This window comes from Oryza brachyantha, chromosome 2, assembly GCF_000231095.2.
Source record: "Oryza brachyantha chromosome 2, ObraRS2, whole genome shotgun sequence".
Classification (NCBI taxonomy): domain Eukaryota; kingdom Viridiplantae; phylum Streptophyta; class Magnoliopsida; order Poales; family Poaceae; genus Oryza; species Oryza brachyantha.
In genome coordinates this window covers 15,813,130-15,840,451 of record NC_023164.2, presented here as the reverse complement: position 1 = coordinate 15,840,451, position 27,322 = coordinate 15,813,130, and the positions used below count along the sequence as shown (strand labels likewise).

At 41.1% G+C, this 27,322-nt stretch overlaps 4 protein-coding genes across 4 annotated transcripts; 2 read left to right on the top strand and 2 right to left on the bottom strand.

The window, feature by feature from the left end:
• Window positions 1-148: 148 nt before the first annotated feature.
• On the top strand, window positions 149-6,824 carry LOC102718518 (eukaryotic translation initiation factor 2D). Its single transcript, XM_006647319.3, has 10 exons — window positions 149-243; window positions 850-1,007; window positions 1,342-1,453; window positions 3,500-3,690; window positions 3,809-3,903; window positions 3,981-4,382; window positions 4,777-4,885; window positions 5,429-5,700; window positions 5,851-6,221; window positions 6,335-6,824. The coding sequence occupies exons 2-10, from the start codon at window positions 873-875 to the stop codon at window positions 6,457-6,459; spliced, it is 1,812 nt and encodes a 603-aa protein (XP_006647382.1). The 5' UTR covers window positions 149-243; window positions 850-872; the 3' UTR covers window positions 6,460-6,824.
• Window positions 6,825-9,332: 2,508 nt separating this feature from the next.
• On the bottom strand, window positions 9,333-14,825 carry LOC102717679 (zinc finger CCCH domain-containing protein 16). The gene is made up of 9 exons (XM_040520882.1): window positions 14,460-14,825; window positions 13,602-13,757; window positions 13,372-13,506; window positions 13,081-13,239; window positions 12,194-12,286; window positions 11,270-11,386; window positions 11,013-11,087; window positions 10,619-10,842; window positions 9,333-10,547 (listed from the first exon to the last, which is right to left on the bottom strand). Exons 1-9 carry the CDS (start codon window positions 14,823-14,825, stop codon window positions 9,584-9,586), a joined length of 2,289 nt encoding a protein of 762 aa, XP_040376816.1. The 3' UTR covers window positions 9,333-9,583.
• A 2,615-nt stretch (window positions 14,826-17,440) lies between these two features.
• LOC102717404 (RING-H2 finger protein ATL58-like) lies at window positions 17,441-20,268 on the top strand. The gene is made up of 3 exons (XM_006647314.3): window positions 17,441-18,219; window positions 18,318-18,400; window positions 19,635-20,268. Exons 1-3 carry the CDS (start codon window positions 18,010-18,012, stop codon window positions 20,059-20,061), a joined length of 720 nt encoding a protein of 239 aa, XP_006647377.1. The 5' UTR covers window positions 17,441-18,009; the 3' UTR covers window positions 20,062-20,268.
• An 880-nt stretch (window positions 20,269-21,148) lies between these two features.
• LOC102699936 (auxin response factor 7) lies at window positions 21,149-26,971 on the bottom strand. Its single transcript, XM_006648680.3, has 14 exons — window positions 26,450-26,971; window positions 25,474-25,589; window positions 25,208-25,303; window positions 25,027-25,083; window positions 24,671-24,823; window positions 24,493-24,577; window positions 24,254-24,344; window positions 23,944-24,108; window positions 23,553-23,672; window positions 23,386-23,461; window positions 23,047-23,218; window positions 22,491-22,966; window positions 22,213-22,403; window positions 21,149-22,110 (listed from the first exon to the last, which is right to left on the bottom strand). Exons 1-14 carry the CDS (start codon window positions 26,487-26,489, stop codon window positions 21,924-21,926), a joined length of 2,025 nt encoding a protein of 674 aa, XP_006648743.1. The 5' UTR covers window positions 26,490-26,971; the 3' UTR covers window positions 21,149-21,923.
• Window positions 26,972-27,322: the final 351 nt, after the last annotated feature.

Below are 27,322 nucleotides of genomic sequence, written 5' to 3'. Positions count from 1 at the left end.
GGGTTTGGGGTTTCCCGATATTTTTCCCCACCATCTCGTGGGCCGAGAAGCCCACGTTAGGGCCCGCGACACGACACGGCCCGGCCTATTTACCCCCCTCCGCCGCCGCTATCTCTTCCGTTCCTTCCACGTTGCCTCCGCCGCGAGGCGCATTGGTTTCGAGAACCTTCTCGATCCCTCTCGCTCGCTCGATCGCCGCCTCCGCCTCCGCCTCCCGCTCCGACCGCCTACGGCTCGCCGCCGGTAACGAACGGGCCCATCTGATCTCCCTCTCTGTATTCTCTCTCGATTCATGCCTTGTAGTTGTAGTAGTAGCCTAGTAGGTGGTGGTGGTGGTCTGTTGCTTGCGCCTGGGTTCTGGGGTTTGTTCTGCGATGCGGTGATGCTGTGGTTTCTTGGTTTATTGTGGACGGATTGGATTGCTGATTACAAATCATATTCGTGCCCCTAGAGTCCTAGTTGTACCATCCAATCTAATTCAATTAGATGTGTAAGATGAGATGTTGGTTTTTGCGGCCTGATTAGGACGAAAGCTAGTTTTTTTTTACCCTCGTAAGAGGCCAATTGTACTAAGACTAGGAGTCTAGGAGGAGATGGGATAGGTTTGATGTCGAACTTCGAAGGCCCGTATTCATAGTGAAATGATTTGTGTGGCATGCCTAGGAGTACAACATAGTCCACATTTTTTCTCTCCTTTTTTTTTTTGTTTGAATGTGCCTATGTTAAGTAAACCCTATCATTGCAGCAGGCTAATTTTTGCTGTTCGTCACAATTGCTTATTTGTCTATTTTGTTCATGTCCACTTTTGTCTTCTGCATTTAATTTCCTAATCAATATGTTTGTTTACAGCTGACATTCGGGTTTGGTAAGCCATGTTCAAGAAACATGTTGATGTTAAAGCTCTACAGCGTTTGTCAGGGGCTGACAAAAAGAAGCTGAGAAGGACTGCCAAGGAAAGGTTCCCACAAGCATCTGATGCTGATCTTGATGCCATCCTTCCTCCCAAGGTGATTGACTTCTTTTAATTATATGAGTATATCATTGTGACACGCTACCAGATTTTGAACTTATATTGCACGGTTTGAGCTCCACAATTAGCACACTGGTTAGAGCTCTTATCCTTGCTAAAGAAGATTAAAATACTTCCCATGCGATTGTGGTGGAGTTATGTGTCATGCATCCTTTTTTTTTAATTTTGTTGTGCATCAACTGGATCCCTCTTGCCCGTTATTTTTACCTGCTTTAGTACAGAGAGGAATTGCAATTTTTTAGAGAAACCTACTATTACTATCAACTTTCAAGCTCTTACGATGAGTTCCTTTTGGTCCATTTTATGTACAGGTGGAGGTAACAGTTGCTAAGTACCCAAATAGGGTTCTTGTATATGGCATAGAGGGAGAGTTCCCAATGCTTTTTGATGTTGATGGAAGAGGCCATGAGCTGTTTCCAACAGGTCTGTAAACTTTATTTCTACTTGATTAATACTTTTATTTACATCTGGCAAGCTCAATTTTGTTAATATCATTTTTGCTGTAGTCATGTTTGAAGCTCAGTTTTTGTTGTTTATGCACATAACTCATTAAGAATAGAGTATCTAAATCATGCCCATGCTTCCTGTGCTGTACCTTACTGCTATAATCATCAATTTCTTAAATGCAATTTGGATATCTCCTGTCTAATGAGCTTATTTTTATTATATAACTTGTGGGTTAGCTTCATCGATCCATATTGTTGAGTGCTGATTTCTTTTTCTATCCTACACAGAAGTTGACTAGGATGTTGGTAATTCTCAGTCATACTAAGTTTTCTAGGTACCTTGTGCACAGAGGTTTTTTCATACCATGGTTGCAATAGACACTCAACTGATGTATTAATGTTATAGAACAAGGGCCAATTGTTTAGACTTTAGGGCCCCTTTGAATCACAGGAATGAAAAAATGGAGGAATAGGAAAAACATAGGATTCTGACAGGAATGTAAGTGTAAAATAGAGGATTGCAAAACACAGGAAAAACGTAGGAATGACCGTTTGATTGGACCACAGGAATTTAAGGAGAGATAAAGACACAAAGAATTTTTTCCAAGAGGTTCTACCACGTGCTAAATTTCCTCCAAAACTTGTATAGGAAGAGGTATTCCATAGGAATTTCATAGGATTTCATAGGATTCATTCCTTTGTTTCAGGCCCTATTCGTTTTGGAGGAATTTTACGAGAATTTTGGAGAAATTGAACTGTTTCCTCTGAAATTCTTATAAAATTCCTATGATCCGAAGAAGCCCGAGGGGGCTTTGTAGGAAAAATTCTTACAGGAATAAAATCCTCTAAAATTCCTATAAATTTCCTTTGAATCAAAGGGGGCCTTAGAGTGCACGGGGACATACAATTCTAAGAGAAAAGGCAATATTGTGCTAAACATACTTTAATATTGTTAACAAAGGATTGCTGGACATTTCTGTTTCTCATTTCCAGTTACTATATGCCTTTTTTGCAGCGGTGTTTATTAGTTTTTCCTACATAACTGAGAAGTTGTTTGGATTTCAGATTTTAATGAATCAGATATCTTAAGACTTGGTTTCAGTAAAATCATGTTTGGATGTTGCTAACACTAGTTTAACCAAAAATAGTTATCAGGAGACCACTCTCTTGTAATACTCTTCGAATAAGTAAAGTTTTATCGCTCCCCAATAGCGTTCTTTGAAGATTTGACATCCTGTGTTTTGCTGTTGTGTAACTAGTTAGATGTTTTCTTCTGCAAGAACAAGATTACCTTATCCTTATTCTTGGCAAGTCCAGAGGTGTGCAAAATTAGCAATTTGTAAAATAGCAAAATGTATTTGTTGTGAATGCACCCAAGCAAATCTGAATCCATAATTCCATATTCCCTACCATTCTTCCCTCTTCTAGCTATATATATTGATGATGAGTGAGCAGGAGCCAATTCATATTTATGGCTGCTGTGTCTAGTCTTATCCCTGGGTTGCAAGAAAAGGCAATCTCCTTGTTGCTGGTCTTGAGGCAGTCTCCACAAAACCAGCCAAACTATATACCATCCACCTTTATCTTGTCTTCATGCTTTTTAGCGACATGTGGATCGCTTTGTGATTGAGAGCTTAATTGTACGACAGCATGAACTCGTAACTCTTGTCATCGTGGAGTATTGATGCTTGTTAGTAATGATCTCAAACCAAACACCATGTTATGAATTCATTTTAATCTATGATATCCAAACAAACGAGTATGTAAACACAACAATTGATTGCCTATGCTTTCTAAAAACTGATACCAAATCCACATGATCCAAACGACATCCAAAAATGTTCACAATATGAGTTGTTATACTTTAATATGCCTTTCGCTTATATTTAATGAAGTTATGAATTGACCGAATCCGAAAAGTTAAATACTTTGGGACATCTCTAGTCTTATTATCTTATAATCAAAACTAGTTGTGAATCTAATATTATTGAGAACATTGTTTAATGGATGAAAAATATTGCAGTTTATGCACTCTGGAAGGTTCCCGATCTGTTGCCTGCTTTTACGCTTAAGGGTGGTGAAGTCTCACGCTTCATACTCGGGGGTGCTGATCTGATGTTTCCTGGTATTAGCATACCCCCAGAAGGGCTTCCTTCCTTTCAAGCTGGCCAGCCATGGTCAGTAAAGGTTCCTGGTAATCCTGCTCCAATTGCTGTAAGTTCCTCTTCTTTCTTCTTTCCTTTATATTTTGGTTGCCCAAAGACCAAAATTGTAGTATTAAATTATGCTGGATATCTGCAAGAGTCTCATTGCCATTACATGCTTAACACAGGTTGGGGCCACAACTATAAGCAGTAATGAAGCCTTACAGGCAGGGTTACGTGGCAAGGCTTTGCGGATTGTACATTACTTTAAGGATTCATTATGGCAAGTCCAACGGCTACATCTTAACTCACATCTGATCTTAGCCTTTCCTATGTTAATATTGTTAGATTTTGTTGCAGGGATTCTGCTGATGGTCGCTATGTTCCAAATGAAGGATTTTATGATGACATCGTTATTGAAGATCCTAATTATGCTTCGCTGTCTCAACCTTCTGGTTCTTCTGAAGATCATGCAGAAGGAATACATGACAGTACCATTGAAAGTGAAGAAGCTGCAGTTGATGTTTCTGAGAGTCATACCACAGATCACCCCATCCACGCTGAGGCCATAGAAGATTTAACTGCTGGTGTGAATGAGGTGAAATTGTCTGAAGACAGAGCTACTGAGGAACCAACCGAGGAAAGGGAACATCAGAATATGTCTACTGAAGAAATTGACTCACTTTTAGACAAATGTCTTCTGCAAGCTTTACACATGAGCATAAAAGATAAAGACCTTCCTATTCCAGGAAGTACATTGTGGTATGTATGTGTACATAATTCCAATTTCTCATATGATCCATTGTTCTATCCGTAGAGATCTAATACCTCTACAGTGAATTATGGATTTGATGAGTTCTACAGCTTTCTACTGATTCAGTTTTTCTTCACATAAAATTATTTGCAAGTATTTGTATCATTGTAGCACAATTGTGTTTTAATCTGATTTTTGAGTATTGGGACATTATGTTGGCAAATTATATGCTAGTTATGACTGCTACTTCCTTACATGGAGGAAGCAAGGTTCAATAATTAGCTAGATTGTCTTTAGCAACTAGCAAGACCAAGATTTGAACTGTCCACTAATCTGCATGATCTAGCTTTGTTTCACTCAAATCTATGCTGCTATTTATCTTTTGCACTTTGTATTGTTCAGGTCAAATCACGTACTCCCCTGCAGACCTCCAGGTGTTACTCTGGATATTAAGAAGTCATCACACAAAAAGTTATCCAAGTGGTTGCAGTCAAAATCTGCTGCAGGCCTTGTAAGATAGTACACATACTTTTTCTAGTTCCCTTTGTGTCCACAATTTACAATTTATACATTGAGTGGATTTACTATATTGCTGTCTGTGTGACAATTGATGACATAATGCAGTGTTCCATAAGGATTTCCGTTTTTGACTTGTCAGCTATTTGAATTTTTTTAATGTTGTTTCATGCCATTCCATCAGTCAGGTTCTATAGAGCTTGCGTATCATGCATGCTGAATTTTATATGTATATTGCATAGTAGGAACTGTTCAAGGTTGAATGTGTTTGGGGTGATCATTTTTTACAAACCTGTGCAAACGTTATGTAGTTCAGGTATTTTTTAAAAACTCTATTGACCTCCACTTTGTTAATTAGTTCACAATTGAAGAAACAGTTGCTTATGTATTAGAACTTAGTTATTAAGATCAGTCTTTCTTGAACATGTAAGATTTAAAGAACTGGTGATGTATATGTCTTCACCTGTGATATCATATCAGACAGTAATGATTTACAAATAACCGATAATATTACCATATTCCTTTATGCATTTCACAGATTTCAGCAAAAGAGGACAAGTATAAAAAGGAGGTCATGTTGCTTGGTATCAATCGTGGGCATCCAGATTACATGGCTTTTAAACCAGAAAAGAAGGTACAGGAACCTGTTGAACAGCGTGAAAATGTTGTTGCCGAAGGAAGCAGCACAAAGCAACTGGAAGTAGCAGAAATTTACAAGCCAAGCTCTCATGTTAACCCCATATTTATGGCTGTTGGAGCTGACACGGGCAAGTATTATAGTGCATCAGAAGCATCTGACGTAGCCTTCAGGTTTGTCTCCAGAACTATTTTCTCAGGAAGAAGAAGAAGTAATTGATTGTTGTGAAAGGAGATGCATTTTAGAGCTTCTATGTTTGTGGAGTGCAAAGTTGTTGATTCTTATTCACATTTTTGACTAATTTAAGTTCTCTTATGAACCAGGTATGTTGAAAAGGAAATTTTGGTTAAACCGACAGACAAGGCCAAAGTAATTTTGGATGCCGCATTATGTGATGCTCTGTACAAAGGAGCCATTAAAAAGGGTTCAGCATACCCAACTGAGATCCACAAGAGAGACCTGGGGTCAACGTTTTTAAACCGAATGCAAATTCACCATAGAGTAGCAAGAGAGAATGAGGTGGTCATTCGCAAGGGCGCCATACGGACTATTCAGATCATGACAGAAAGAAGGCAAGGAAACAAGAAGATGACCCGGCTATCTGGATTGGAATGCTTTTTAATGGACGCCGACTCATTAGCTTCCGAGCTACAAAAGAAATTTGCTTGCAGCACTACCACAGCTGAGCTTCCAGGTATTATTGGACTTATATTATAACCCTATCCCTGGCCTGTATTTCTTGATAGTAACAAATCAGAAAATCTGTTAATGATAAAAGAGCATTTCATTTTTGGCATGTTATTCCAGGTAAGAAGGGGCAGCACGAAGTCTTGGTTCAAGGCGGAGTCATCGATGACCTTGCGAAGCACCTTGTTGATCATTACGGAGTTCCAAAGAGATTTATTGAGGTTCTTGACAAAACAAAGCGTTAGAACGGGAGCAGATTCAAATGTGGGACGAGATGGAAGTTACTGTTTGGTCTCTCCCTTCAGGACAACACATGAAGAGATTGATGCAGATATTGATGCAGGGTTGCAGACAAAAACGCATAACGATCCTACCCCAGGATTGTATTTTTGTGAACTTGCATTCTACCTCTTTTTATTACATCTGGCTAGGATGTGTCCGCAGAAGAATCACTGAGCGGTAGTTTATCAGAAATTTTAGTGGACAGGTGGCTGCTTTTTTTTTTCTTTTTTGTCCCGTAATCATATGCTGTCCTGGAAAGGCACCTTGTGTGGTTCGATATGCTCGTTAGTGACACGAAGGGTTTCAAGGCGGTTAGATTTCGAATGAATATAAGTGCGCATTTTCCTAGCGCCATATGCTCGGATGCATGCTATGGCTATGGTTAAATTTAGTACTCTCTTCGTATTGATAATTCTTATTGTTTGACAATGATATAATCTTCTAAATTTATCTTTAACCATGATTTTCTATTAAAAATATATGTGAAGTAAAGAAATGCTTAATTCTATTATGGTGCTATTTATAATTTATCTATGTTTTCAGACTAAATATTTTAAAAATTATTAGCAGTCAAAGTTTTAGAAGTTTAATTATACCATTACTTTAGTTTGATAATTCTTGTTATTTTAGACAACGATATAGTCTTCTAAATCTATCTTTAACTATAATTTAAATTTAATATATATATATATATATGAAGTAAAGAAATGATTAATTCTATTATACTGATCTTTATAAATTTTCTATACATGTTATCCTAATGTTTTTAAATTAATCTATACTATTATAAAAGTGGTAATCCTGACGTCATGATAACGTCAGCAGCAACAACGTCAGGTTCTTTCTTTCCTCCCGTGCGATGCATGGTCTGATCTGCTTCGTCTCCGTTTTTGGTACACACTCGTGGGTCAGCAGCAGCAGAGATGACGTCGTCTCCCGTCCAGAATCCTGCAGCGCATCTGTCGTTCGTGTTTGAGTGGGTCGCCAGCTGGTGTCGGAGCTCTCCATCCTCACCGGTATAAGCCTTGCCGTCGTCGTCCTTTCTGAGGCTCGCAGTGCGTTCTACTTCGGCGATCCGTCCGTCGACGCCGTCCTCCGCCGCTACGCGCTGCCCGACGCCGTCGCTGCCGCGACTGTTGCTCCTTCTCATGTCCAGGGGGTCGCCAGCGACGACCACCACCACCACGAGTTAAGAAGGGCGGCGGAGGACACCAGGTCGCAAGTCGCCGCGGAGAAATCGTGGTTGCGCCGTAGAGAAATCGTGGTTGCGCGAGGTGGCGAAGAAGATCACGGATGCGAAGGCCGATAGGCAGTTCTGGTGGGAGGCCGACGTGGAGGCGGAGCTGCCGGAGTTCGCCAGGGTGCTCGAGAAGCTCATGGCCAACGTGCGCAGCCACGCCGACAACCAGCTGTCCGGCTAGGCGGCCAGTCAGAGCAGTAGCGAGGAAGACGCAATTGATGCATGCTTCCTTGAATTAGTTGCTACTTAATTACGTTTACCGCTTGCTTAATCATGTCACTAGCGCTACTGATTGGTTCTGATTAAGTGGTTCCATTTAGCCGGAGCAATTAGATCATCTGTTTCCATTGATCGCATTTTTTGATTCGCTTATGACATTTTGGAAGGAATTAGTGACCAATATCTTGATCAACAAATTTTTGGAAGGCATTTTTGTTTACGTGAATCATGGAAAGATATTTGATTTCAACCAAATTTTCTGCGTCATGATCTATTTGGATTATTTCTCATATTATATATAATCTATAATATATATTAATAGTGATCTGCTAGCGAAATGATAGGTCAAAATTTAGTGGTGACGCAGGCATGGGACCCAGCTAGGTGGGCTACACTTGTCAGGTAGCGTGAGTAGAGATGCAGTGGTGCGAGAATTGGTTGGATCTTTGCAAAACCACTCTAAAAGTTGACCACATTAGCTTATCAGCCTATAAGTATAATCAAGTGAAAGTTACTGGTTACACAAAGATACGATGAAATAAATGATAAATATTTCGTAGATTGTGCTTGTCCATACTACGGAACAAGGATTTAGCTGGCAGATGTAGCATGCAAAAGACAAAAGTCAATTAGAATACAATAAAATTTTATATAAAATATTTTTTATTAAGTGCAATAAATATATTTAGTAAGTCTTTTTATTCCCGTGGCGAAGCACGAGCATCGTGCTAGTATTTTAAAAATTATTAGTAGTCAAAATTTATTTTAGACAACGACATTATCTTCTAATATAACTATAATTATATATATATATATATGAAAATTAGATACTACTATTAAGTGTAACTACTCCTTCACGTTCATAATGAAAAACATTTTCATAACTGTTTCTGCATCCATCCAACAGAAAACAGAAAGTATAGACAATATTAAATCTCATATAAATGATACAACTATATGTATAGAGTTTGTACTAGAAATATATATAAAGATGTTTTTACACCTTAGACATAAATGGAGTAGTTATACCTGATAGTAGGATAGAGGCTTATATATATAAAAGAAATGCTTAATTCTGTTAGAGCTCTTTATAATTTTCTATACATACTAGCAAAATACTCATGTTTGCTATGGAAATGTATTACGAAATGTTATAGAAATTTTTTATCAACTATAGTAATATCACTTATTTAAACTAAACATAAATTATTTCATAATATTAGGAAATACTATAGGCTAATTTACAAAAAAAATTATAGAAAGGAAGATGTCACTTCCACTAGACACATTTAAAGTAGCACAGATTATCCTAATGTTTTCAAACTAAATATTTTAAAAATTATTAATAGTCAAAGTTCTAAAAATTTAACTTACTATTATGAAAACAACAATTATAAAACTAGAGAGTTGCATACATACTTTCGGATCGATATTCCTAGTACAGTTATTATTGCTATATCTACTGCATCGAGAAAGCTCTCTAAAAAACCAATGGAAAAAGGTGGAGCTCTCATCTGCGGAGATAAATATACTGCATCAGCTATAGCTCGAACACTTGATGTGTTCTAGTAATACACAAAGCCAAAGTTGGCATAATGTAGCGTCGAAATGAAGATGACCAGTGGGCATTATGAATCGTGACTACTGCGACTTCTCTTTCTCCTTGACCTGTGCGATGAGAGTTTCTCGTCACTGCTTCTCGATCGGCTCCTCCATGCACCAGAGCTCATATCTCTAGCATCTTGATCTGAAGTGACCTCCTCTTCACTGTCGCCGTGCTCACTGCTGCTTCCACTCTGACGCTTCCTTTCCCTGCGGCTCTTGGTGGTTCTACCGCTTGACCTTTCATACCCAGTTTTTTCTGCATCTGATGGAGCATCACCCTTCCTTTCCAGTTTGCTGCTTGACTTCTCATGTCGAGTCTCTAGGTCTGAATCAACATCACTGTTTGTGGCTACCCATCTATCACCGGATGCATCAGTGTGATCCCTGTGTTCTACAGATTGCCCTCTTCCATCATATTTCTCGTGGTAAGAGTCTTCTATGTAGCGACGCCTTGAGCTCATTTTGGCGCCATGCTCTTCTGTTGATTTGCGAGAAGTGGGACGGTGCCTTTCAAGATTAGGATCTTCTAAGGATTGCCTCCTGCTCTTTCTGCGATGCCTGCCAGTTCCAGTGGACTTGCTGCCTGAAGGACTCTTGGTGCTGTCTGCGTCGGTGAAGTCAAAATGCCTATCAGAAGATCCAGGCTCCAAACTGTCTTGCCGTTCAGATCCGTTATTCCTAAACCTAACTTTACCATGGTCTCCTTTTTCTCCCTCACCAGGGTCACTTCCATGTCTTTCTTCATGGGCACTTCTATGTCTTTCTCCACGTGCGTTCTTCTGGGACTCTCTTTCGCTCTCTATGTTAGAAGAATATTTGCTAATCTTATCTTTAATCTCTCGACTTCGATGCTTATCTGATGCAGATGATTCTCTTCTATCTCGAATGTGCTCAGTATGGCTTCTGCGCTCTTGCTTTGAGTGTGAATAATCTCTGGACGAGTGTTGTTTATGCACATCTTCGTTCCTAGATCTGCTTGGTGTGTACCTACTGAATCAAACAATATACTATTAGCATACCTTGTTCTAGACTTTCTTATAAGAAAAGCTAGCATGTACCTGGGATCATAACTTCTTCGTCTCCTATCTGAACTCCACGAATGGTCAAAGCATGGGGTATCACTTCCCTTGCCATAGACAGCATCATCTGAGTGGCCAAAAAGAGCAGCCATCTTCCTAATCCAGTATTTGGGAGGAGGGTTATCCCAATCAGCCCACTCATAATCTCCTCCAGGGTTGCGAAAGCAATGAATAAAATTACAAGCAATTCCTCGTGAGCATGTCTGTTAAACAGGAGGCGAGTGAAAAAACACGTAGGTGATATAATTCATCCATAAGATGGCCTCTTAAAATTGAGTTCTCCTTGGGCAAGTATCAATGCTGAGGGCATGCTAGATACGTATGATATGCAACTGAGTAAAGGATACATTTGTAGTTTCAGCTTTTCAGGTACCTTGAATCTCGACCTCATGTATTCACCACATATGGCAACCTTCCATCTTGTCACAGCAACAAATTCACATGTTATCTGCAGAGCAAAAAGATCCAATGTCAACCTATAAAAGAGAACACATGGAAAAAATCAAGCCTATTTGACCACACAATATGTGGAGGATTCTCTGAGACATAAAGGATTAACAACAGCGCTCCTCATTGTACTGATTGTGCATAAAACTGACAATACATTGAAGAATGAATTAAAATAATTACCTGCTTTCCAGCAAAATACCGTCCATTCATGCTGCTGTAGGCAAGAAGAGCTGAATCCAAGGATTTATAATTCACATACACATTTCCTCGAAGATGAAGTGATCCATTTCGACATACCTAAAAGTAGTATTTGTAAACATTTCTATTAGGAACTAGCATGGTGCCATACATTGTGAAAGATATAAAATAAATGTACCATACATTTATATTAAAGAATTATCATTGAGACAATGTGCCATAATTTTAGATCTTAAGAAAATATAAAAATAATTACCATTGAAACTAAGTTTGTCCATATAATTCCAATTAGACTAACCAACACCTACATATACACATATGCATAGACAAGGTACTAGAGAAAAACAGTATGCATAAATCTAAATTCAGATGAACAAAGATCTTCAATAATTCTAGGAATAACTGACGAAGAATAAAGAGACCCATAGTTTAGTGATCACTTGAGCTGCACATAAAATGTTTAGTCCAAGCGCTGCATTTGTTGACAAACATGTAGTGTGGAACAAGGTAGAAAGCGGCATCTAGTGATTCAACTGAACATACACTAGGGTTTTACCCCCCCCCCCCCAAAAAAAAAAAAAGAAAAGAACTTGTTTTTTTTGTTTAATTTAAATGAAAATTCGTAGTATTAAAGTTCAAATATGTGATTCCCAGTGGTAGACACAAGTTAAACTAGTGGACAGTTCTTTAACATTCAAGTTCAAACAGTGAAAACAGTTTGGGAATTGTTATCAGTTTAGATTTATGTCTGAATTCAAGTTAGCAGACACACCCTGGTTGTTTCTCGGTTTGTGGAAAAAATATGATCCTTATACATCAATTACAGTGCAAACAAGAAATACTAATGCATCAGACAAACAAAAACATTGGCACAGAGAAAATCCAGTAGTCTCAGGACAAAATAACCTTAAAATTGACAAGTTCACCAAACTTCAGAAATTCAGTGTGCACATCTTCATAAAATTCTTCATAGCTTTGTTCAATCTCTTCATCTGTAGACTGGAGAATGTTATTGAAAATTATAATCCAACATATAAAATGCAAAAGGAGAATCTATGAATTAAAACTAGAAAAATGCAAATGCGTAAAGATGAAAATTAATACTAGATATCTCCAAAGAACTAGTTTACCACCACTAATTCATATATGTCAAAAAATGTTAAAAACAGATTCACCTTCCACCTAATGGTCATCAAATACCTCCAATAAAAGAACAACTCCTTAATAGTCAGCATGTTTAAAATGCCCAAATACTACTGAATTGTCAAGGAGCTGCTTTATCAATAATTCCCAAGACATGCAAATGCATACATGAAGATACTTTCAACAGACCAAAACACAAATCTCAGCAACAACACGGACATCATAATTTAGGATACAGGAGAAGATCAAAGTTCGGGGCGTCCTCAATCAAGTGAAACCAACTGATTTGGGCACTGTTTTCCTTGAGATGAAGTTCTGAAGTTACATCAAAGAACTTGCATTCTGTCACAGGTCTGAGAGTAGTCAACAAGTCAAGAAAAAACTCTTGAAGAGCAACAGACATCTTCCGCACACCCAAGAAAAGAATGCAAATGATTAAAGTAGTCAGTATTCCTATCATAGTTATTTAGAGAGATGCACTCTTGAATAAGAATATTTTTCTATTATCAAATATTAAGAAATACAATCATAAAAACCAGTAGTAGGTGGGGAAGAAATCTTTTATCAGGTTAAAGAACTGTCCAATAAGACAAACAAATATGACATGCTGTGTCAGGATACCAATTGCAAGAGATTGCCTTCTAACAAACCTCAAGCCCTTCATCTTGCTCTGAAGCAAGGCCTGGACCATTATACATGTTTCTCATGAGCAGAGTGCATGATTTATCAGGATAAAAGTGAACTCTGCTGCAACGCACTCCAAAGCGGCAGGACCCTGTCTTGAGGTGAAATGGACAATGGGCCTTATCCTACACAGAAATAAGCAGTAATCTTACAATTGTGCAAAGGAAGGTTTAATACAAGTGAAGTGCATTTCCTTCCTAATGTTGCAATAGAAGTAAATCCCTCCACCCAACCGACAAGATAATCATGGAGCTTGCCTGTTCTGTTCCAAAATTTGGAGTCTCTTGAGCAACTTTCTCAAGTACTTCCTGAGCTGACAATGAAGATTCTGTCTTCTGTGAAGCAAAAGCTATAGACTGTGGTGGGAATGGATTTGATGTAGGTCGATCTTCCTGCGAAATTTTTAGAATGCACTTCAGATGAAAAAACTGGTTCACAGAGCAAAGGGGAAACATGAATGCAACTTTGTCCCATATAGAAGTTGAACCTGTTGAATTGGCTGGTTTTCCTTGGCTTTCTTTGGTACTTTTACCATTTTCTTCTTCACAGTGATCTCATTTCCTTCCCATATGATCTCTGCTGGCCCATCTTCAACATATTCCCATTCATCATTGTCTTTACTTTCATTTCCATCATCTTTACACTGCATAACATGATAATTATAACCAGACATTAAAATGTTCAACTGTTCATCCAAGATTTAATAGAGTAAGGAAAAGTGGAGGCCATACACCACACATTTGTTCACTAGACAAATCAGAATTTTACAGAAGCATCAGGGCCTCATGCAGTGCAGCCATACCCGCAAATGTGTGAACGCTAAAATTTATAATAAATAAGCAAATCATATCAGTTGAAGGAATAATAGCCGGTTTGGTGGGAGCAATGGCTGGGTGGGAATGAACAGAATCACTCTCACCACCATCTAACTAACTACTTAGCATGTTTATCCAAGTTGAATTTAAAACTCGCAATATGAAATGAAATTATTAAGCTATGTCTTCATTGAGTTAGCTAGAACAGTCCTTGATGAACATGTGCCCAAAAGATGCAAATAAACAGATATAAAATGGTCAAACAGAATCTACAAGCTACACAACAATTACACATCGAACAACTAACATTATATGGGTGCTGTTTTTCCACTCCATTTGCTCCTCACAAAAAACACACGCATACATGAGACATGCATCTTATTGTTTCATAAACTACATGTTATTGTCATGAGTATGACTTCATCACATCACACTATCACAGCAGCAGAATTAGGAGCACATCGATTCATTTATCGAATCAAAGGGATGGAAGAAGGGCTAGTGATCGGGAAAAAAGAGCAACATACCACCTCGCGGGAGGAGTCCTCGGGAACCGTCGACGCCTCCCCCGCAGCCGCAGCAGCAGCCGCTGCCGCTTCGGCGGCCTTCTCCGCCGCGCGCGCGGCGGCGGCGGCGGCCTCTAGCCACCGGCGCTCCGCGTCCTCGAAAGCCCGCCGTGCGCGCTCGGACGCGTCGGCCTCGGCCTCCTCGGTCTCCCGGAGGCGCCGCTCCTCCTCCGGGTCGGCGGCAAGCGCCTCCGCCGCCCTCCGAGCGGCCTCCGCAGCCTCCCTCCGCGCGCGGCGGCGCCGCTCCTTCTTCCTCTCCCTCCGCCTCTCCTTCCTCGTGACCTCCGCCGCCGCGGCGGCGGCGGCTGGATCAGCGGCCGCCGTGGACATGGCCGCCGCCGGGAAAGCTCCGCCGATTCTCGCCTCGCCTCCTCTCTCTCTCTTCTCTCTCTTCTCTCTCTCTCTCTTCGAGCGGCCCACATGGAAGGCGGAGATGGATTTCATTTGGGCTCAGGCCTACAGGTGGACCCTTACTAAATGGGCCTTCTCGATGGTACCGAGAAGTGGGCCTGGCCCATAAACGAGAAAGCTCGTGATAATTTTATGAGATTTCAAGAAAATCATGTCAATTTCGTGGGAAAAAGGAGGAACTCATGGGTGATTGCTTGGCGAAACGAGATATTTATAAATGAAAATAATTTGTGAATAAAATCTTATATATGTGTTCTTAGTGATCTAAAAGCTAAGTTAGAAAATAGACTATGGCAAAAAAAATCCTAAAATTAACTTCAAATTTAATGTTGAAGATTTAAATTTTAGCTTATAGATTTGTTCGTGTAGTGTTCAAATGAACTTTTCAGAAACAAAAATCATACACTGATTCAAACGATGAAACACGGTTAGGGGGGTTTAGTCGAGAAAATGAAAAATTTTATGTGTCACATCAGACGTTTGACTGGACGTCGAAAAGTGTTTTCGGACACGAACGAAAAAAGCGAATTTCACGGCGCACCTAGAAACCGCGAGATGAATCTTTTAAGTCTGATTAATTCATCATTAATGCACATTAGTTACTGTAGCACATATGACTAATCATGTAGTAATTAGGCTCAAAAGATTCGTCTTATGATTTCTCTCGTAACTGTGCAATTAGTTATCGTTCCATATATATTTAATACTCTATTTAGGTGTCCAAAGATTCGATATTATGTTTTTGAGGAAAATTTTTTTTAACTAAATAGAGCCTTAAACATTTTTTAATAGCATACCTGAATTAGATGAGATTCCTTATAGATGACCGTTAGTGTGGGGTACTATTAATCGATAGTTGACTTGTGATTCCACTGGAGGTGCGGTGACGTGTCCTTGTCAAGGTTACCTCTCTGCCATGCTTACGCTTCTCTCTCTCTTTTGTTTTTGACAAAACCATGCTTACGCTTCAATTGAGCACTAACAAAAGTATATAAGAAAGTAGAGGGTAGCAATGGTTATTGGTAAACTGGAATTATACTAAATTGCAACACCCACATAGATATTTCGTGGTAACCGGTTCTCGTCCACCGGAGCTCACGTGGCTTTTCCTTCCTAATATTCCCATCAGATATGTATATATGCCATGTGTGTTATAGCCTCCCATCATTTTACAGGTTATAAGCTAAAATTTAAATTTTAAAATTATTTTTCTTTTGATTTATGATTTTTTTCTGTCATGGTTTATTTTATGATTTTTTCTTTTTTACACTATGGATATATGGATACAGATATAAAAGTTTTACCTATACGTTATTTTTCATTTTAAAAACATGATTTTGCTTTTCTTTAGAAAAAAAAATGAAACGATGACAGGGTATATCTCCGGTGGTATCATAGGGTTGGGAGTCAATCTGTTCTGTTCCGATAGCTCTTACGGCATTTTAAGTTGGAGTCTATTTATTCAATTCTAGTAGCATTTATTGGTACGTTCCTTGTCATAACATGGTTGTAGCTATTTTTTTTTTAATTTGGTATATTCAGCGCATACTAAGATGAGATGATAAACTTTTATATAGAATTTTTTTAAAATATATATATAATTTAGTAATTCAAAATATATGCATGTAAAAATTAAGAAAGGGGGGATAATGGTTGTGTTTTTTTATGAAAAAAATGAAAGATTATTTAAGTTTTTTATAGATATTTAATAATGTAACTGATAGAAGTAACTATTACTCACATTTTTAAATATATTTTTTTTATCTTTATAGTCATTATTTCTAGAAAAAATCTAACAAATACCATTGATAAACAATTAATTCTAAAAAATATCATCGACGAAGGTGGGTTCTAAGAAATGCTATCGTACAAACGAATTTATCTAAGAAATGTCATCACCGTTAGGGTTCTGTCAAAATTTTCCGTTAAGTGCTATAGTATGAACAGTACAAACGGACGGAACCCTAACGGCGATAGCACTTCTCAGATAAATTCGTTTGTAAGATGGTATTTTTTAAAACTCGTATCCATCAATGACATTTTTAGAATTAGACGTTTGACCACGATGTTTTTTTAGATTTTTTCCTAATTCTATTATTTATAGCATTAAATAGATGGCTCAGAAAAACCTTTCGTCCCCGTCTTGGTAACGCAGCCAAGCTGATGCAGGGTCACTCTCCTCTCCTCTCCTCTCCTCTTTCTCTGCGCCGTTGTCGCGAGGCTCCCTCCCCCCCCCCTCCCCCTCCCAACGGAAGGCGGAAAAAGGCGATTCACGCACGCGGACGCCATTTCCTTTTTCCCATCCCATCGTTTGCTCGCTGCTGCTGCACACTTGCACCACCCGCCCCGATCCGCCGCCCGCCGCCGCCTCGCATTTCCGCTGCTCCTGCCCTGCCCTCAACCCCCCACCACACGGCTCCCCGCGCCGTGCCTCCGCCCGCCGATCGATCTGCCTCTGCCGCTGATCGCAAGATACCGCCGCCGCGTGTACGGCCACCGGCGGCTGGCCTCTCGCCTGAGCTGGTAGCTCTGGCTGTTTGGGTTAGGGTTGAGCCGAGGAGTGTGCGTGCGCGCACGCGTGTATCTTTGCCCGCTGTACGCCTTCCTAGCTCGGATCTCTCTTCCCGATCCCACGCGCATATCTCCGCGTGAAGTTTGGTGTGGTGTTTTTTTTTTTAACCAATTTGCGTGTACACAAGCTAGGCTCGTGCGTTGTGCTAGCTTAGAGGAGGCTACTGCTGCTTGTTTCTTCGCTTAGTTGACCCTGAATCCCGTTTGCTTCCGATTCGCGCACTATTAGCTTGATCTCGTAATTTAGGGAGAACCAGGAGGCTGCACTTTCCACTCTACCTCACAGCAGTTGGCTGATTTGTTTTGGTGGTGATTGCCACCTTAGCTAGATGCATTCTCATCCCAATGGTCATCAATCACTTCTTCTTGTAGTAGTATTTTACGCATAGCAAATCAAGGTGTGGCGGGGAAGCCCGCGGAGTTTGCGAACATTATAGCTCAGTATTGTAAATTAAGGATCTTGGGACTTCCTAGGGTTTCGGTAATTCGGCCGCGGTGGTTCTTTTGCAGAAGGGGATCTTTCGGTTAGGTGATGTCTTGTACCTCCCCAGACCCGCCCGATTACTGCTCGGCCGCATCGCCTGAGCTTAAGCTATACCAAGCCTTCATATTCTCTGTGCCGGTATTCTTCACATTCGTCTTGCTTCTCTTCTTCTACTTGTTCTACCTGCGGCGGCGCAGAGCAAATTGGCAGTCCTTGCGGATGAGGACTAATAACTTGATACGGGGCGATAACCCTAGGGTAAGCTAGCTTTTGTGCTCTTCTGTCGAGTGAATTGGTTTATCAGGATACTGGTATATGGGGATTCTGTTGTTTGATTTGTATTTTTTTGTGCATAGTTGGAGTGCGGCATAAAGAAGGAGATGCGAGAAATGTTGCCAGTTGTGGTTTTCAAGGAGAGCTTCTTGATCAGGGAAACACAGTCAGTCATCTACTCCTAATCTCTTCAATGCTGTTCATGTAATGTTGTGCTTGACCAATAATCTCATCAATGATCAATCCATAATCACCATAATTAATATGTGTTGAACCTTTTGTTATTCCCAAGTCATGAAAATATGTATAGTGTTCATATATTACAGATAGCTTTCCAATGTAGATTTTCCGCTGAGTCCACCAGTATCTCAATAACTAGTTCAGTAATGAACAGAAGTGCTGCCTTGAGCTAAATTACATGTGTCCAATAAAACATTTGTAGAATCTTTCCCAAGGGATAAGCAAACCAATGTTGCTGAGGCACTGAACCTTATATGCTCCTACAAGCACGTTTGCAGTTCCTTAATTGCTAGTGTAATTTAGATAATTGATGGGTGCCACGTGCCCACATGCGTATTTGGAAAATATGCTGTACAAAACAAAGTTATGCAAATACTCTAATAAATGGAAATCCTTCAAAATTGGCGCAAGGTTGATAAGCTTAATTAATGGACGTACAGATTCTGGCTTGACATATCAAATTGTGGAAATCCTAGTAATATGTAAAAGTAGGCTCAAATAAAGTTCTGATGGACTTTTTGAGCTAGCAAGCATCTTATATTCACGAGCTTAGGGTAAACATTAGTGGTGTCAGTGGGCTGGCCCGCAACCGGCTTGTAGGACAATTAAGTGGGTAACCTGCCAGGTTACCCACTTAATTGGCCTATAAGTGGGTTCATGGTCGCAGGTTACCCACTTAATTGGGCTATAAGTGGGTTTATGGGTTGGCCCACTTACACCCATAGTAAACATGTTGCGTATTATAATTTGCCAAACTATTGCCAACGGTTTTATTTCTGCAATAGGTATGCAGTTATGCCATAATGGATATGCTCATATGCATGAATAGTGTGTTGGTGGGACACAGGAAACACGTGTATTGCAATCTATTGGATATACATTAAAATTGCCCATTGTTTCAGACGCTTACTTGGACTAATATGCAATCAATAGTCAATACAACCTAAAGGAACATACATTAGTAAGCTTTCAAAGTTGTGGTCGCGAAATTTTGTTATACCATCTTATGCCATACTTCCCAATCAGAAATAAATTTCAAAGCATAGCTGAGTAATGATTGTCTGTGGGTTAAACAGCAATGCTTCTTTCTATCTTCTGCCTACTGGCATTTTACCCTGCATTGGCTCTCTTTGTTCTGAACACCTATTCATTCTTGACAGATGCTCTGTCTGCTTAGCAGACTATCAACCAGACGAGCGGCTCCAGCGAATACCTCCCTGTGGTCATACCTTCCACATCGACTGCATCGACCACTGGCTCTCTACAAACACCACCTGCCCTCTCTGTCGAGTTTCGCTCCTTCCAGCCCCCAAAGCCGCCAGCGTCGATCCAGTGGATTTGGAAGCACAGGCTGCCGATGAGGATAGCTCTTTGGATGCACAGTATCAGGAGAGCAACGGTGGCGAGAACACGAGGCAGGACGGTGAGACATTGGAACAAGGTAGTGAAGGACAAACGCATCAGGCAGAAGAGCCACGGGTTGACACAGAAACGGCATCATCGGTCAGAGTAGTAGCCACCAAGCCCCAGTTGGAGGCCGAGGGGTCTCAAAGCAGAGTCTCCCGGCCCTGTAAACCAAGGAAATAATAGTGCTTTTGTTGATGTAACCATGTTGTGACATGCTGTGTTTGAGCTGCTCATTAAAAGAAACCAGAGCATATAAAGATGTCAAAGTTTTATATAATGGGTTTAATCTTGTATTCGAACGGAATTTTTGGTTTTGGTTTGTACAGAATTTCATCTCTCACTCTAAGCCATGTTCGGATTTAACTATGGATTTTGGATTTTTCATGATCACAATTTCCAAGCTTCTAAGTGGTATGGTTTATGCAAGTCTCTCATCTAACAGTTTTAAAGTAATATTTTTACTTTGTAGTAGTTACTTTAGTTATCTATATCCTTAAATAGCTATAACAATGGTCAGATAACATCAGTCTCCATTATCTCAAACCGCACCAAAATTGTGTACTAATGCTAATCTGCTAGTACAATGGATTAATTAGAAGTCACTGTTTCTCCTTGGGGCAACTGACCAATTTGGCCCGTCATCTGTCATGTACAAGCAAAACATGTTCCCTGAAAGTTTACGTGCCATTGACCCTTTTGCCGCGCACGGTGGACTTATGAAAGTACGACAGTTCTCGAGCTGTTTTCAATCTCTAATCTCTAACTCTCTCCGTCTTTTTTTAACATTGACACCGTTAAAATTTTAGTCTATGTTTAACAATTGTCTTATTCAAAAATTATATATAATTATTAATATTCTATTATGATTTAATTTATTACTAGATATACTTTAGGAATGACTTATAATTTTACATATTTATAAAAAAATAATAAAACAAACTGTTAGCATTAAATAAAAAGCAGAGGGAGTGCATAGTACACTGCTGCAAGCAGTCTGAACTCTGAACACACAAGAATCAGGCACCTCCAACGGAACGGAATAATCCAAGCTGCGTGTTCGCATAGCAACACGTTTGGGATTTCCGCAAAAGCGAAAAGGGTCACGAGCCATCAGCCGCAGAACAACAATTCCGACAGGCTGAGGTCAAGAGATGAATAGCAACATCATCACAGATTAGCCATAAAGACAAATACTCTACTGCAAAGCAAAAGGGAAACAAAAGCTCTCCCACGCAGATTACGCCATCACGACACGGCAGAAAACCACTCCACTATAAAGAACAGCATAACAATGATGAGGAGAGGCATATCAGTTCAGTCCAGACCAGTCCATTCCCATTCCTATGTACATGCAGGTAAGTACAGATATCACCGTAGAAGGATGGCTTCCAAGAGGAGGAAAAAGCACAGATACATTGAGGAAAAGCACATGTCAAAAAAAAAAAACTTAGCAGATATACTCCCAACTTCCGAAAGCAAAACACCACCCAGGAAGAAAAAGGAATGCCGCTGGGGTTAAAAACAAACAGCTCGAGCGGCGCCGAGGCTGCGAACAGGATGCAGGGCGGGGGGAAACTAAGCTCTAGCTACGGATGGATGCTCCATGCAGTGCAGGAAGGAACATGAATGCTGATGCTCTCTATTTACTGGGGCAGTGAGAGACGGCTGAGGCCGGGCCCCCCTCTTGCAGGTCCACCGGTCACCATTTTTTTTCTTTTTCCAAAACTGAGCACTGGACAAAGGATGCCATCGTTCCTACCACAACACAGCAGAATTAAACATGGATGGGCCAATCACGCAGGGAATGCCAGGTGATGGAAATGCTGCCTCCCAGCCATCCTTGCTGGCATGGGATCCACACTGGTCCAAAGGCAGCTATGCATGATGCATGAACCATGGTAGATGCAGACGGTGTCCTTCGGGCCCACGAACCAACCAACAGATAACTCTTAGTAGTCCCAAGGATCATGGGCCACGAACCCCCCATGATCAACATCCCAGACGGAAAAAAAATTACGGGAAATATTGGGCCAGGTTAGCATTCAGCAATCCTTATCAGTAACCGGGGTAGTGCTGTCCAGGTCACTGTGAGGCATGTCAGACTCGGGCGATTGTTTGTTTGGGTTTTGCTTGGCGTCTCCAATGATCGGGAGCTTGGACTTGGGAATAAGTTGCTTAGCTTCCTCGTAGGTGTAGATGTATATCCTTTTCACCATACTGCAAAATTCACTGCAGCGGCAATGATCGGAATGTGATAAGTGAGTTAGAGCTCATTGGCTCAAGGAATTCAAAGAATGAAGTAATTGATTGAGCAGGGATAAGGGTACATACGGCCAAGGGTCATCCCCAACCAGCATCATATCATCCTCATCATCTGTGTAAACAACCTTCCATTTTTTTAGGCTGGCAGCGAGCTCTCCTTGGATATCAAACATCTCTTCTAACTTGCAGCGAAGATCGTCATATCCATGGAGCCTTGTCAGGTCCACTGCCCTTCCAACTGCCATTCCTTGCATGATTACCTGGAGGAAGAAAAAGTACAAGTTACTCTGTTATCCACAAGAGGACTTTTGAGTATTGCAAGCAAAAACAACCAGAAAAATTATTACCTTGGTGCAGCTCCTCACTGGCCGACTCTGAGTCTCATGAGGAGATGGCTCACTGCTTGCTGCTGGAGCATCAGATTTGTTGGCATGTGATGGTTGCGAGAGCTGATCAGACTCAGCATCTACTGAGGCAGCTGGTTGGTCTTGACCAACACCAGAAACAGCAGGCACTGGAGATGTAGCTTCCACAGCAGAGCCTATCTCAATTCCAAACAATCTGCAGCCAGCCGAACTAGGTTCTCGCTTCTTTTCAGACGGAACTTTGTTGATGCTAACAGAGTAAGAGTCAGCTCTTGTCTCTCTCATTGGCCAGTAAAAATGCTTGTTGGTTAGAGCAGATGATTCATTCTTTGTACTGAATCCAACATTTAATGATGTTGAGAAGATTGAATTGGGGCTCGAAGGATATAGTTCATGTGTTCGCTGTAGTCCGGAAAATGAGAAACCTTGTGTGGACTCAGCTGGAGATTTCCACAAACCTAAGTTAAGAACACAGAAGAGGTTAGCTACCATCATGAAGCAAAAGCACGATCTAGCTATAGTTTAGCAAAAAACATACCGAAGACCGGAGGGAGCTCTGGAGCAATTGAATTCGAAGCAGGAGGCCGAGCCCGCTTATTTCTTGCAGGAGGCTGAGGCAGTGGCTGTGTATTACTCACAGCAAGTGGCTCCAGTTCCCATGGTGAGACTCTATCTGGACGAGGAACCACAGAAGGCTCATCCCATTGGACCTATCAATCAGTGGTGAACACATGGGTTGAGACTTTGGAAGATACAAAAAAAAAAAAAAACATAAGACAACTGAAAGCATTTTCCAAGAAACATATGACCTCAAACTCAGACAACAGATGCAGAGAAGGATGTTCATCCTGCCCACAAATTCGAAAATCTTAATTACCTTCAAAGATCTCCAGTCAGAATTTGCCCATGGAGATGTTGGCATGCTCCCAACACCAATAATTGTCCCACTAAACCTATAAACCATGAACAAACATTTATGAAATGTGCCCACAAAATTTTTGAATCAATGAAACACCAGTGGACAAAAAATAGATCTTAAATTACCTTCTTTCAGGAGCTTCATCACCCTCAAATCTCATCTTAAACCTCATTCCAACAGATATCTTGCTGTTCTTAGCTTCAAGGTATTTGTTTAAACTCACGACAAACTCCGATTGACTTGTTCTGAAATCCAAATTAGAACAATTGACTTATTAGCATGTAATGATACAATGTGAGGAATAGTTGCCTATAATTCTATAAAATTTTAAATAAAAAAATCATATGAAGTATAAATTTGAACAGGCATAAAGGGAATCATTTCAGGAGAACTGATAGCTCATGCGCATTTCATTTTACCAAGTACAGTGCATCTCAACATAACAAAATACTAGAGGTATATAAAGCATTGGTGAGCAACAGAGGTATAATCTGAAGAAGATCCGAAGAACCAAACCTTGGTTTGTAGAAAACAGAAAAGAGAGTTCCTGTGGATATAGCATGTGATGCAGTTGCTAGGACTCCAAGATGCATACTGTGACTTGATATCACTGATGACGGCATGTTGTTTAGTTGCCTCATGAGCCTCCTGACACCAACTCGTAGCTCCCCATTCTCACCTCTGTTAGATGAACACCATAATTAGTAGAACAGAAGTAGTCATCATAAAAGATTCATCCTGAACCCCAGGAGACCCAGGAGACAAACAAATCAGAAAAATGTGTTAATTAAATGGCTTCCAGCCTTCCAAATGTTCCCCTGCATACCTCAGAAAGATGAATGCATCACCAGCAACTAATCTTTTTGAGCTAACAAAAACACTCCAACCAGTTGTAAGTAGATGCCTCCTAGGTTGTCCTAAAATAATGGGGGGAATCCGTTCATGAGACATAATAACAAAATCACCATGCAATGCTATGTGCCACCATTGTTTGTGGAAGCCCTTTTATTATGGAAGTAGGGAAGGAACTATAATCAATATTACCATGTTTTTCCTATAACTTACCTCGAAAGATGTGACGGAAATGCCACTCGTTGCCATGGAGATCTCTAGCCACAAGCTCTTGCCATGGTGGATTCTGAGTCATATCCTAAAGATAAGAGCATAGCACATACTACAGATGTTACGCACAGCAAAATATTCAAATATGTAGGGAGTGAAAAAAAAAATTCTTGGTACAAACCAGTGGTGGAAGACATTCTTCTGCATGCCTCCTAAGAACTGAAAATCCACCATGGGTGCTTGTATCTGAAGCAGTCAAAGTCTTGCAGAAGGAGTGGACATTGCATTTTTCAGGTTCATGCGGATCCGGTTGTGGCTTGGTGGGTTCATTTTGCTAATCAACCAAACAAAAGAAAATGAATAAGTGCATACCAAAGGGAATATAATTTATGAGAGAAGACAATCAGAAGAATGAAAGGACTATGACATGAGCACGAGCACTACATGGCAGCTTGATAAAAAAGAACTCAAATGAGCTAAAACAAAGAAAAGTAGAAAACTATTCAGAACAAAATATATCAGAAAAAGCAAACTCACATCTGATTCTGGATGCAGCATAATCTGAGCATAAACCTCATCAGAATCAGTTTCAGCCTGCATACCAGAGGAGAAGGTGAGTAAACTACAGGAAGAAAGATACAGGAAAGCAGTTGCTAGAGAGTTCAAAAGAACTTCCATAGATTGAAACTACTGCATACCAGAAAAGGAAAATGCTTACCCTAAGTTCTACATTGACCACTTTGCAAAGGATCTTAGATGGCAGGTTAAACATAGGCAGGTGCTGGTCAAGCTGTTGGTCTGTAGACGCCTCAAGCTATAGAAAAAGCATGAAATTATCAGTTCAAAGGAAAGAAAGACAACAAGAAACTATATTACCAAAAAAAAAAAGAAGAAAATATACTGCACAAGTATTTACTGTTTATAAGCAGAAAGCCATCGGGACATGATGAAGAGCAAGTAGTGATTTGTTACGGTGAGATTTACCTGTTCCATATGACCCTGGGGGAAGTAGTAGACCAATTCGCCTCGGCGAGGCACTGTGACCAAGGGTCCAGCACAAGCATGCCATAGCTCCCTGTACAACGCATCGCAAGAGTTCCCTGTACAAAAGAATTTTACTTTTCGTTAGGAATAGACATCACGTGAACAAACCATACAAATCAAGGGAATTTCCCCTTTATTATAGAAGCAACCAACAAGTCTAATTAACCGTTGATCTGATTTAACTACACCGCAATTGCTGCATAATTGTAAAGCTAAATAAACGGGCAATGACATAGATCCAACGGGAGTGATTGTTTGGCTCAGCCTATTTGTAAAAATAGTAATTTATGAATAAAACTATTATATATTATATGTATTATTAGAGATATAAAAGACCAGACCGGAAAATAAAGTTTGGTGAAAACACACCAAACTCCAAATTAAAGGTGGAAAATACACCAAGATGGGGGGCGAACATTTTCTCAGCTGCATCCTTGTGGGATTTACAAACTAACCATAAATATTTCGAAAACAACGACGCTGCCCCACTACGCAGGTTCTCAGATCCGCAATTGCGTATGTGTTTCCCCATTTCTTCGCAGATCGGAATTCGCGAGAATCTAAACGAGAGCTGGTAGCGTGCTAAGCCAGGCTGGCGAAATTCCGAATCGTCGCACGAATCAGCACCCATAAGAACAGCCCTCCGACCGAAATGAGACATAATTGGACAGAAAATTGAAGAGAAAAGGCACTTTTCAGTAAAGAAAAAAAATTCGCGAGTCGACTCGAATTCCAGCCAAATTCCACGACTCCCTCTCGCGGACGAACAGGTCAACTTCCCCAAGTCCACGTCTCCTTGGACTAGTAGCTTAGTAAGCACTCGACACGCCAGCTAACGGCACAAGCCCAATTCAGGCAAAAAAAAAAAACTGAAAAACGCAGAGAGAAGCAGCGAGCAGACGCAAGCGGTACGAACCTGTGCCGCCGCCGGCAGCAGCAGCGCCGGAACTCGCCATCTCCGGCACGCCTTCGAACCGACGAGACGCAGAGAATTCAGCCGGATGGAGGGGGGAGAGAGAGGGAGGGGAAATCAAACCGAGGCGCGTCCCGATCCGGTCACCCCATCCCCCTCCCCGCAGATCCGTCCCCGCGCCACTCCAGGCCCGCGGAATTCAGGCGTCGGCGACGACCGAGAGAGAGAGCGCGCGCTAGCAACTCCGCCCCGGCCCCGGCCGGCCGAGATCTCACCTCACTCACCAGCGGCGCCCGCGCGGGAAGCCGCCGCCGCAGAGGAGAAAAGCACCGCCACTCCCTCGCCCTACAAGTAGATCCCCCTCACAAGCGCGGTGGCCGGCCGGAGCGCGCGGAGGCGGGAGGCGGCGTCGTGAGGCGGGAGGAGCGAGCTTGCCGCGGGCTTTGGGTTCGCGCGGTGGCTGTTGCTGCTGGGTTTTTTTTTCCTCTTTTCTTTTAATTTATTTTCTCCTCCTTTTCTACCGCTACTACTACTAGTAGTCGTTGGCGCGAGGGAGGGAGGGAGGGGCGTGGTGCGGTGCGGGTGGGTGGGGGTGGGTTTGCTGCCGCTGGACCGGTTTTTTTTTGCGGGTTTTTTTTGTATGTGTGTGGATTTGTGCGCGGGTTTTTGGGGGGAGGCAGGAAAGGCGTGACGAGTTGACGGACGGACGGATGGATGGATGGACGGACGGTAACGGCCGTTAGCCGTTACTGTAGTAGTACTGTACGCTACGGCGGTGTGTGTCGGCTGCGAGGGAGGGTGGTGCTACGGCCACGCGGCGAGTGTACCCCGTGTGGGACTGGCTCTACCGGCTAATCCCTAGGCAGGTAGGGTTGA

Excerpts from the sequence above, each read along its gene's own strand:
- LOC102718518 (XM_006647319.3), top strand. The coding sequence starts at position 873 with ATGTTCAAGAAACATGTTGATGTTAAAGCTCTACAGCGTTTGTCAGGG. Across the intron at positions 3,691-3,808 it reads GTAATCCTGCTCCAATTGCT|GTTGGGGCCACAACTATAAG; the intron begins GTAAGTTCCTCT and ends TGCTTAACACAG. Across the intron at positions 6,222-6,334 it reads TACCACAGCTGAGCTTCCAG|GTAAGAAGGGGCAGCACGAA; the intron begins GTATTATTGGAC and ends ATGTTATTCCAG.
- LOC102717679 (XM_040520882.1), bottom strand. The coding sequence starts at position 14,825 with ATGTCCACGGCGGCCGCTGATCCAGCCGCCGCCGCCGCGGCGGCGGAG. Across the intron at positions 13,758-14,459 it reads CCGAGGACTCCTCCCGCGAG|TGTAAAGATGATGGAAATGA; the intron begins GTGGTATGTTGC and ends CATGTTATGCAG. Across the intron at positions 12,287-13,080 it reads AGCAAGATGAAGGGCTTGAG|TCTACAGATGAAGAGATTGA; the intron begins GTTTGTTAGAAG and ends AACATTCTCCAG.
- LOC102717404 (XM_006647314.3), top strand. The coding sequence starts at position 18,010 with ATGTCTTGTACCTCCCCAGACCCGCCCGATTACTGCTCGGCCGCATCG. Across the intron at positions 18,220-18,317 it reads TACGGGGCGATAACCCTAGG|TTGGAGTGCGGCATAAAGAA; the intron begins GTAAGCTAGCTT and ends TTTTGTGCATAG. Across the intron at positions 18,401-19,634 it reads TTCTTGATCAGGGAAACACA|ATGCTCTGTCTGCTTAGCAG; the intron begins GTCAGTCATCTA and ends CATTCTTGACAG.
- LOC102699936 (XM_006648680.3), bottom strand. The coding sequence starts at position 26,489 with ATGGCGAGTTCCGGCGCTGCTGCTGCCGGCGGCGGCACAG. Across the intron at positions 24,345-24,492 it reads TTTCCGTCACATCTTTCGAG|GACAACCTAGGAGGCATCTA; the intron begins GTAAGTTATAGG and ends CCATTATTTTAG. Across the intron at positions 23,673-23,943 it reads TCTGTTTTCTACAAACCAAG|AACAAGTCAATCGGAGTTTG; the intron begins GTTTGGTTCTTC and ends TTTGGATTTCAG.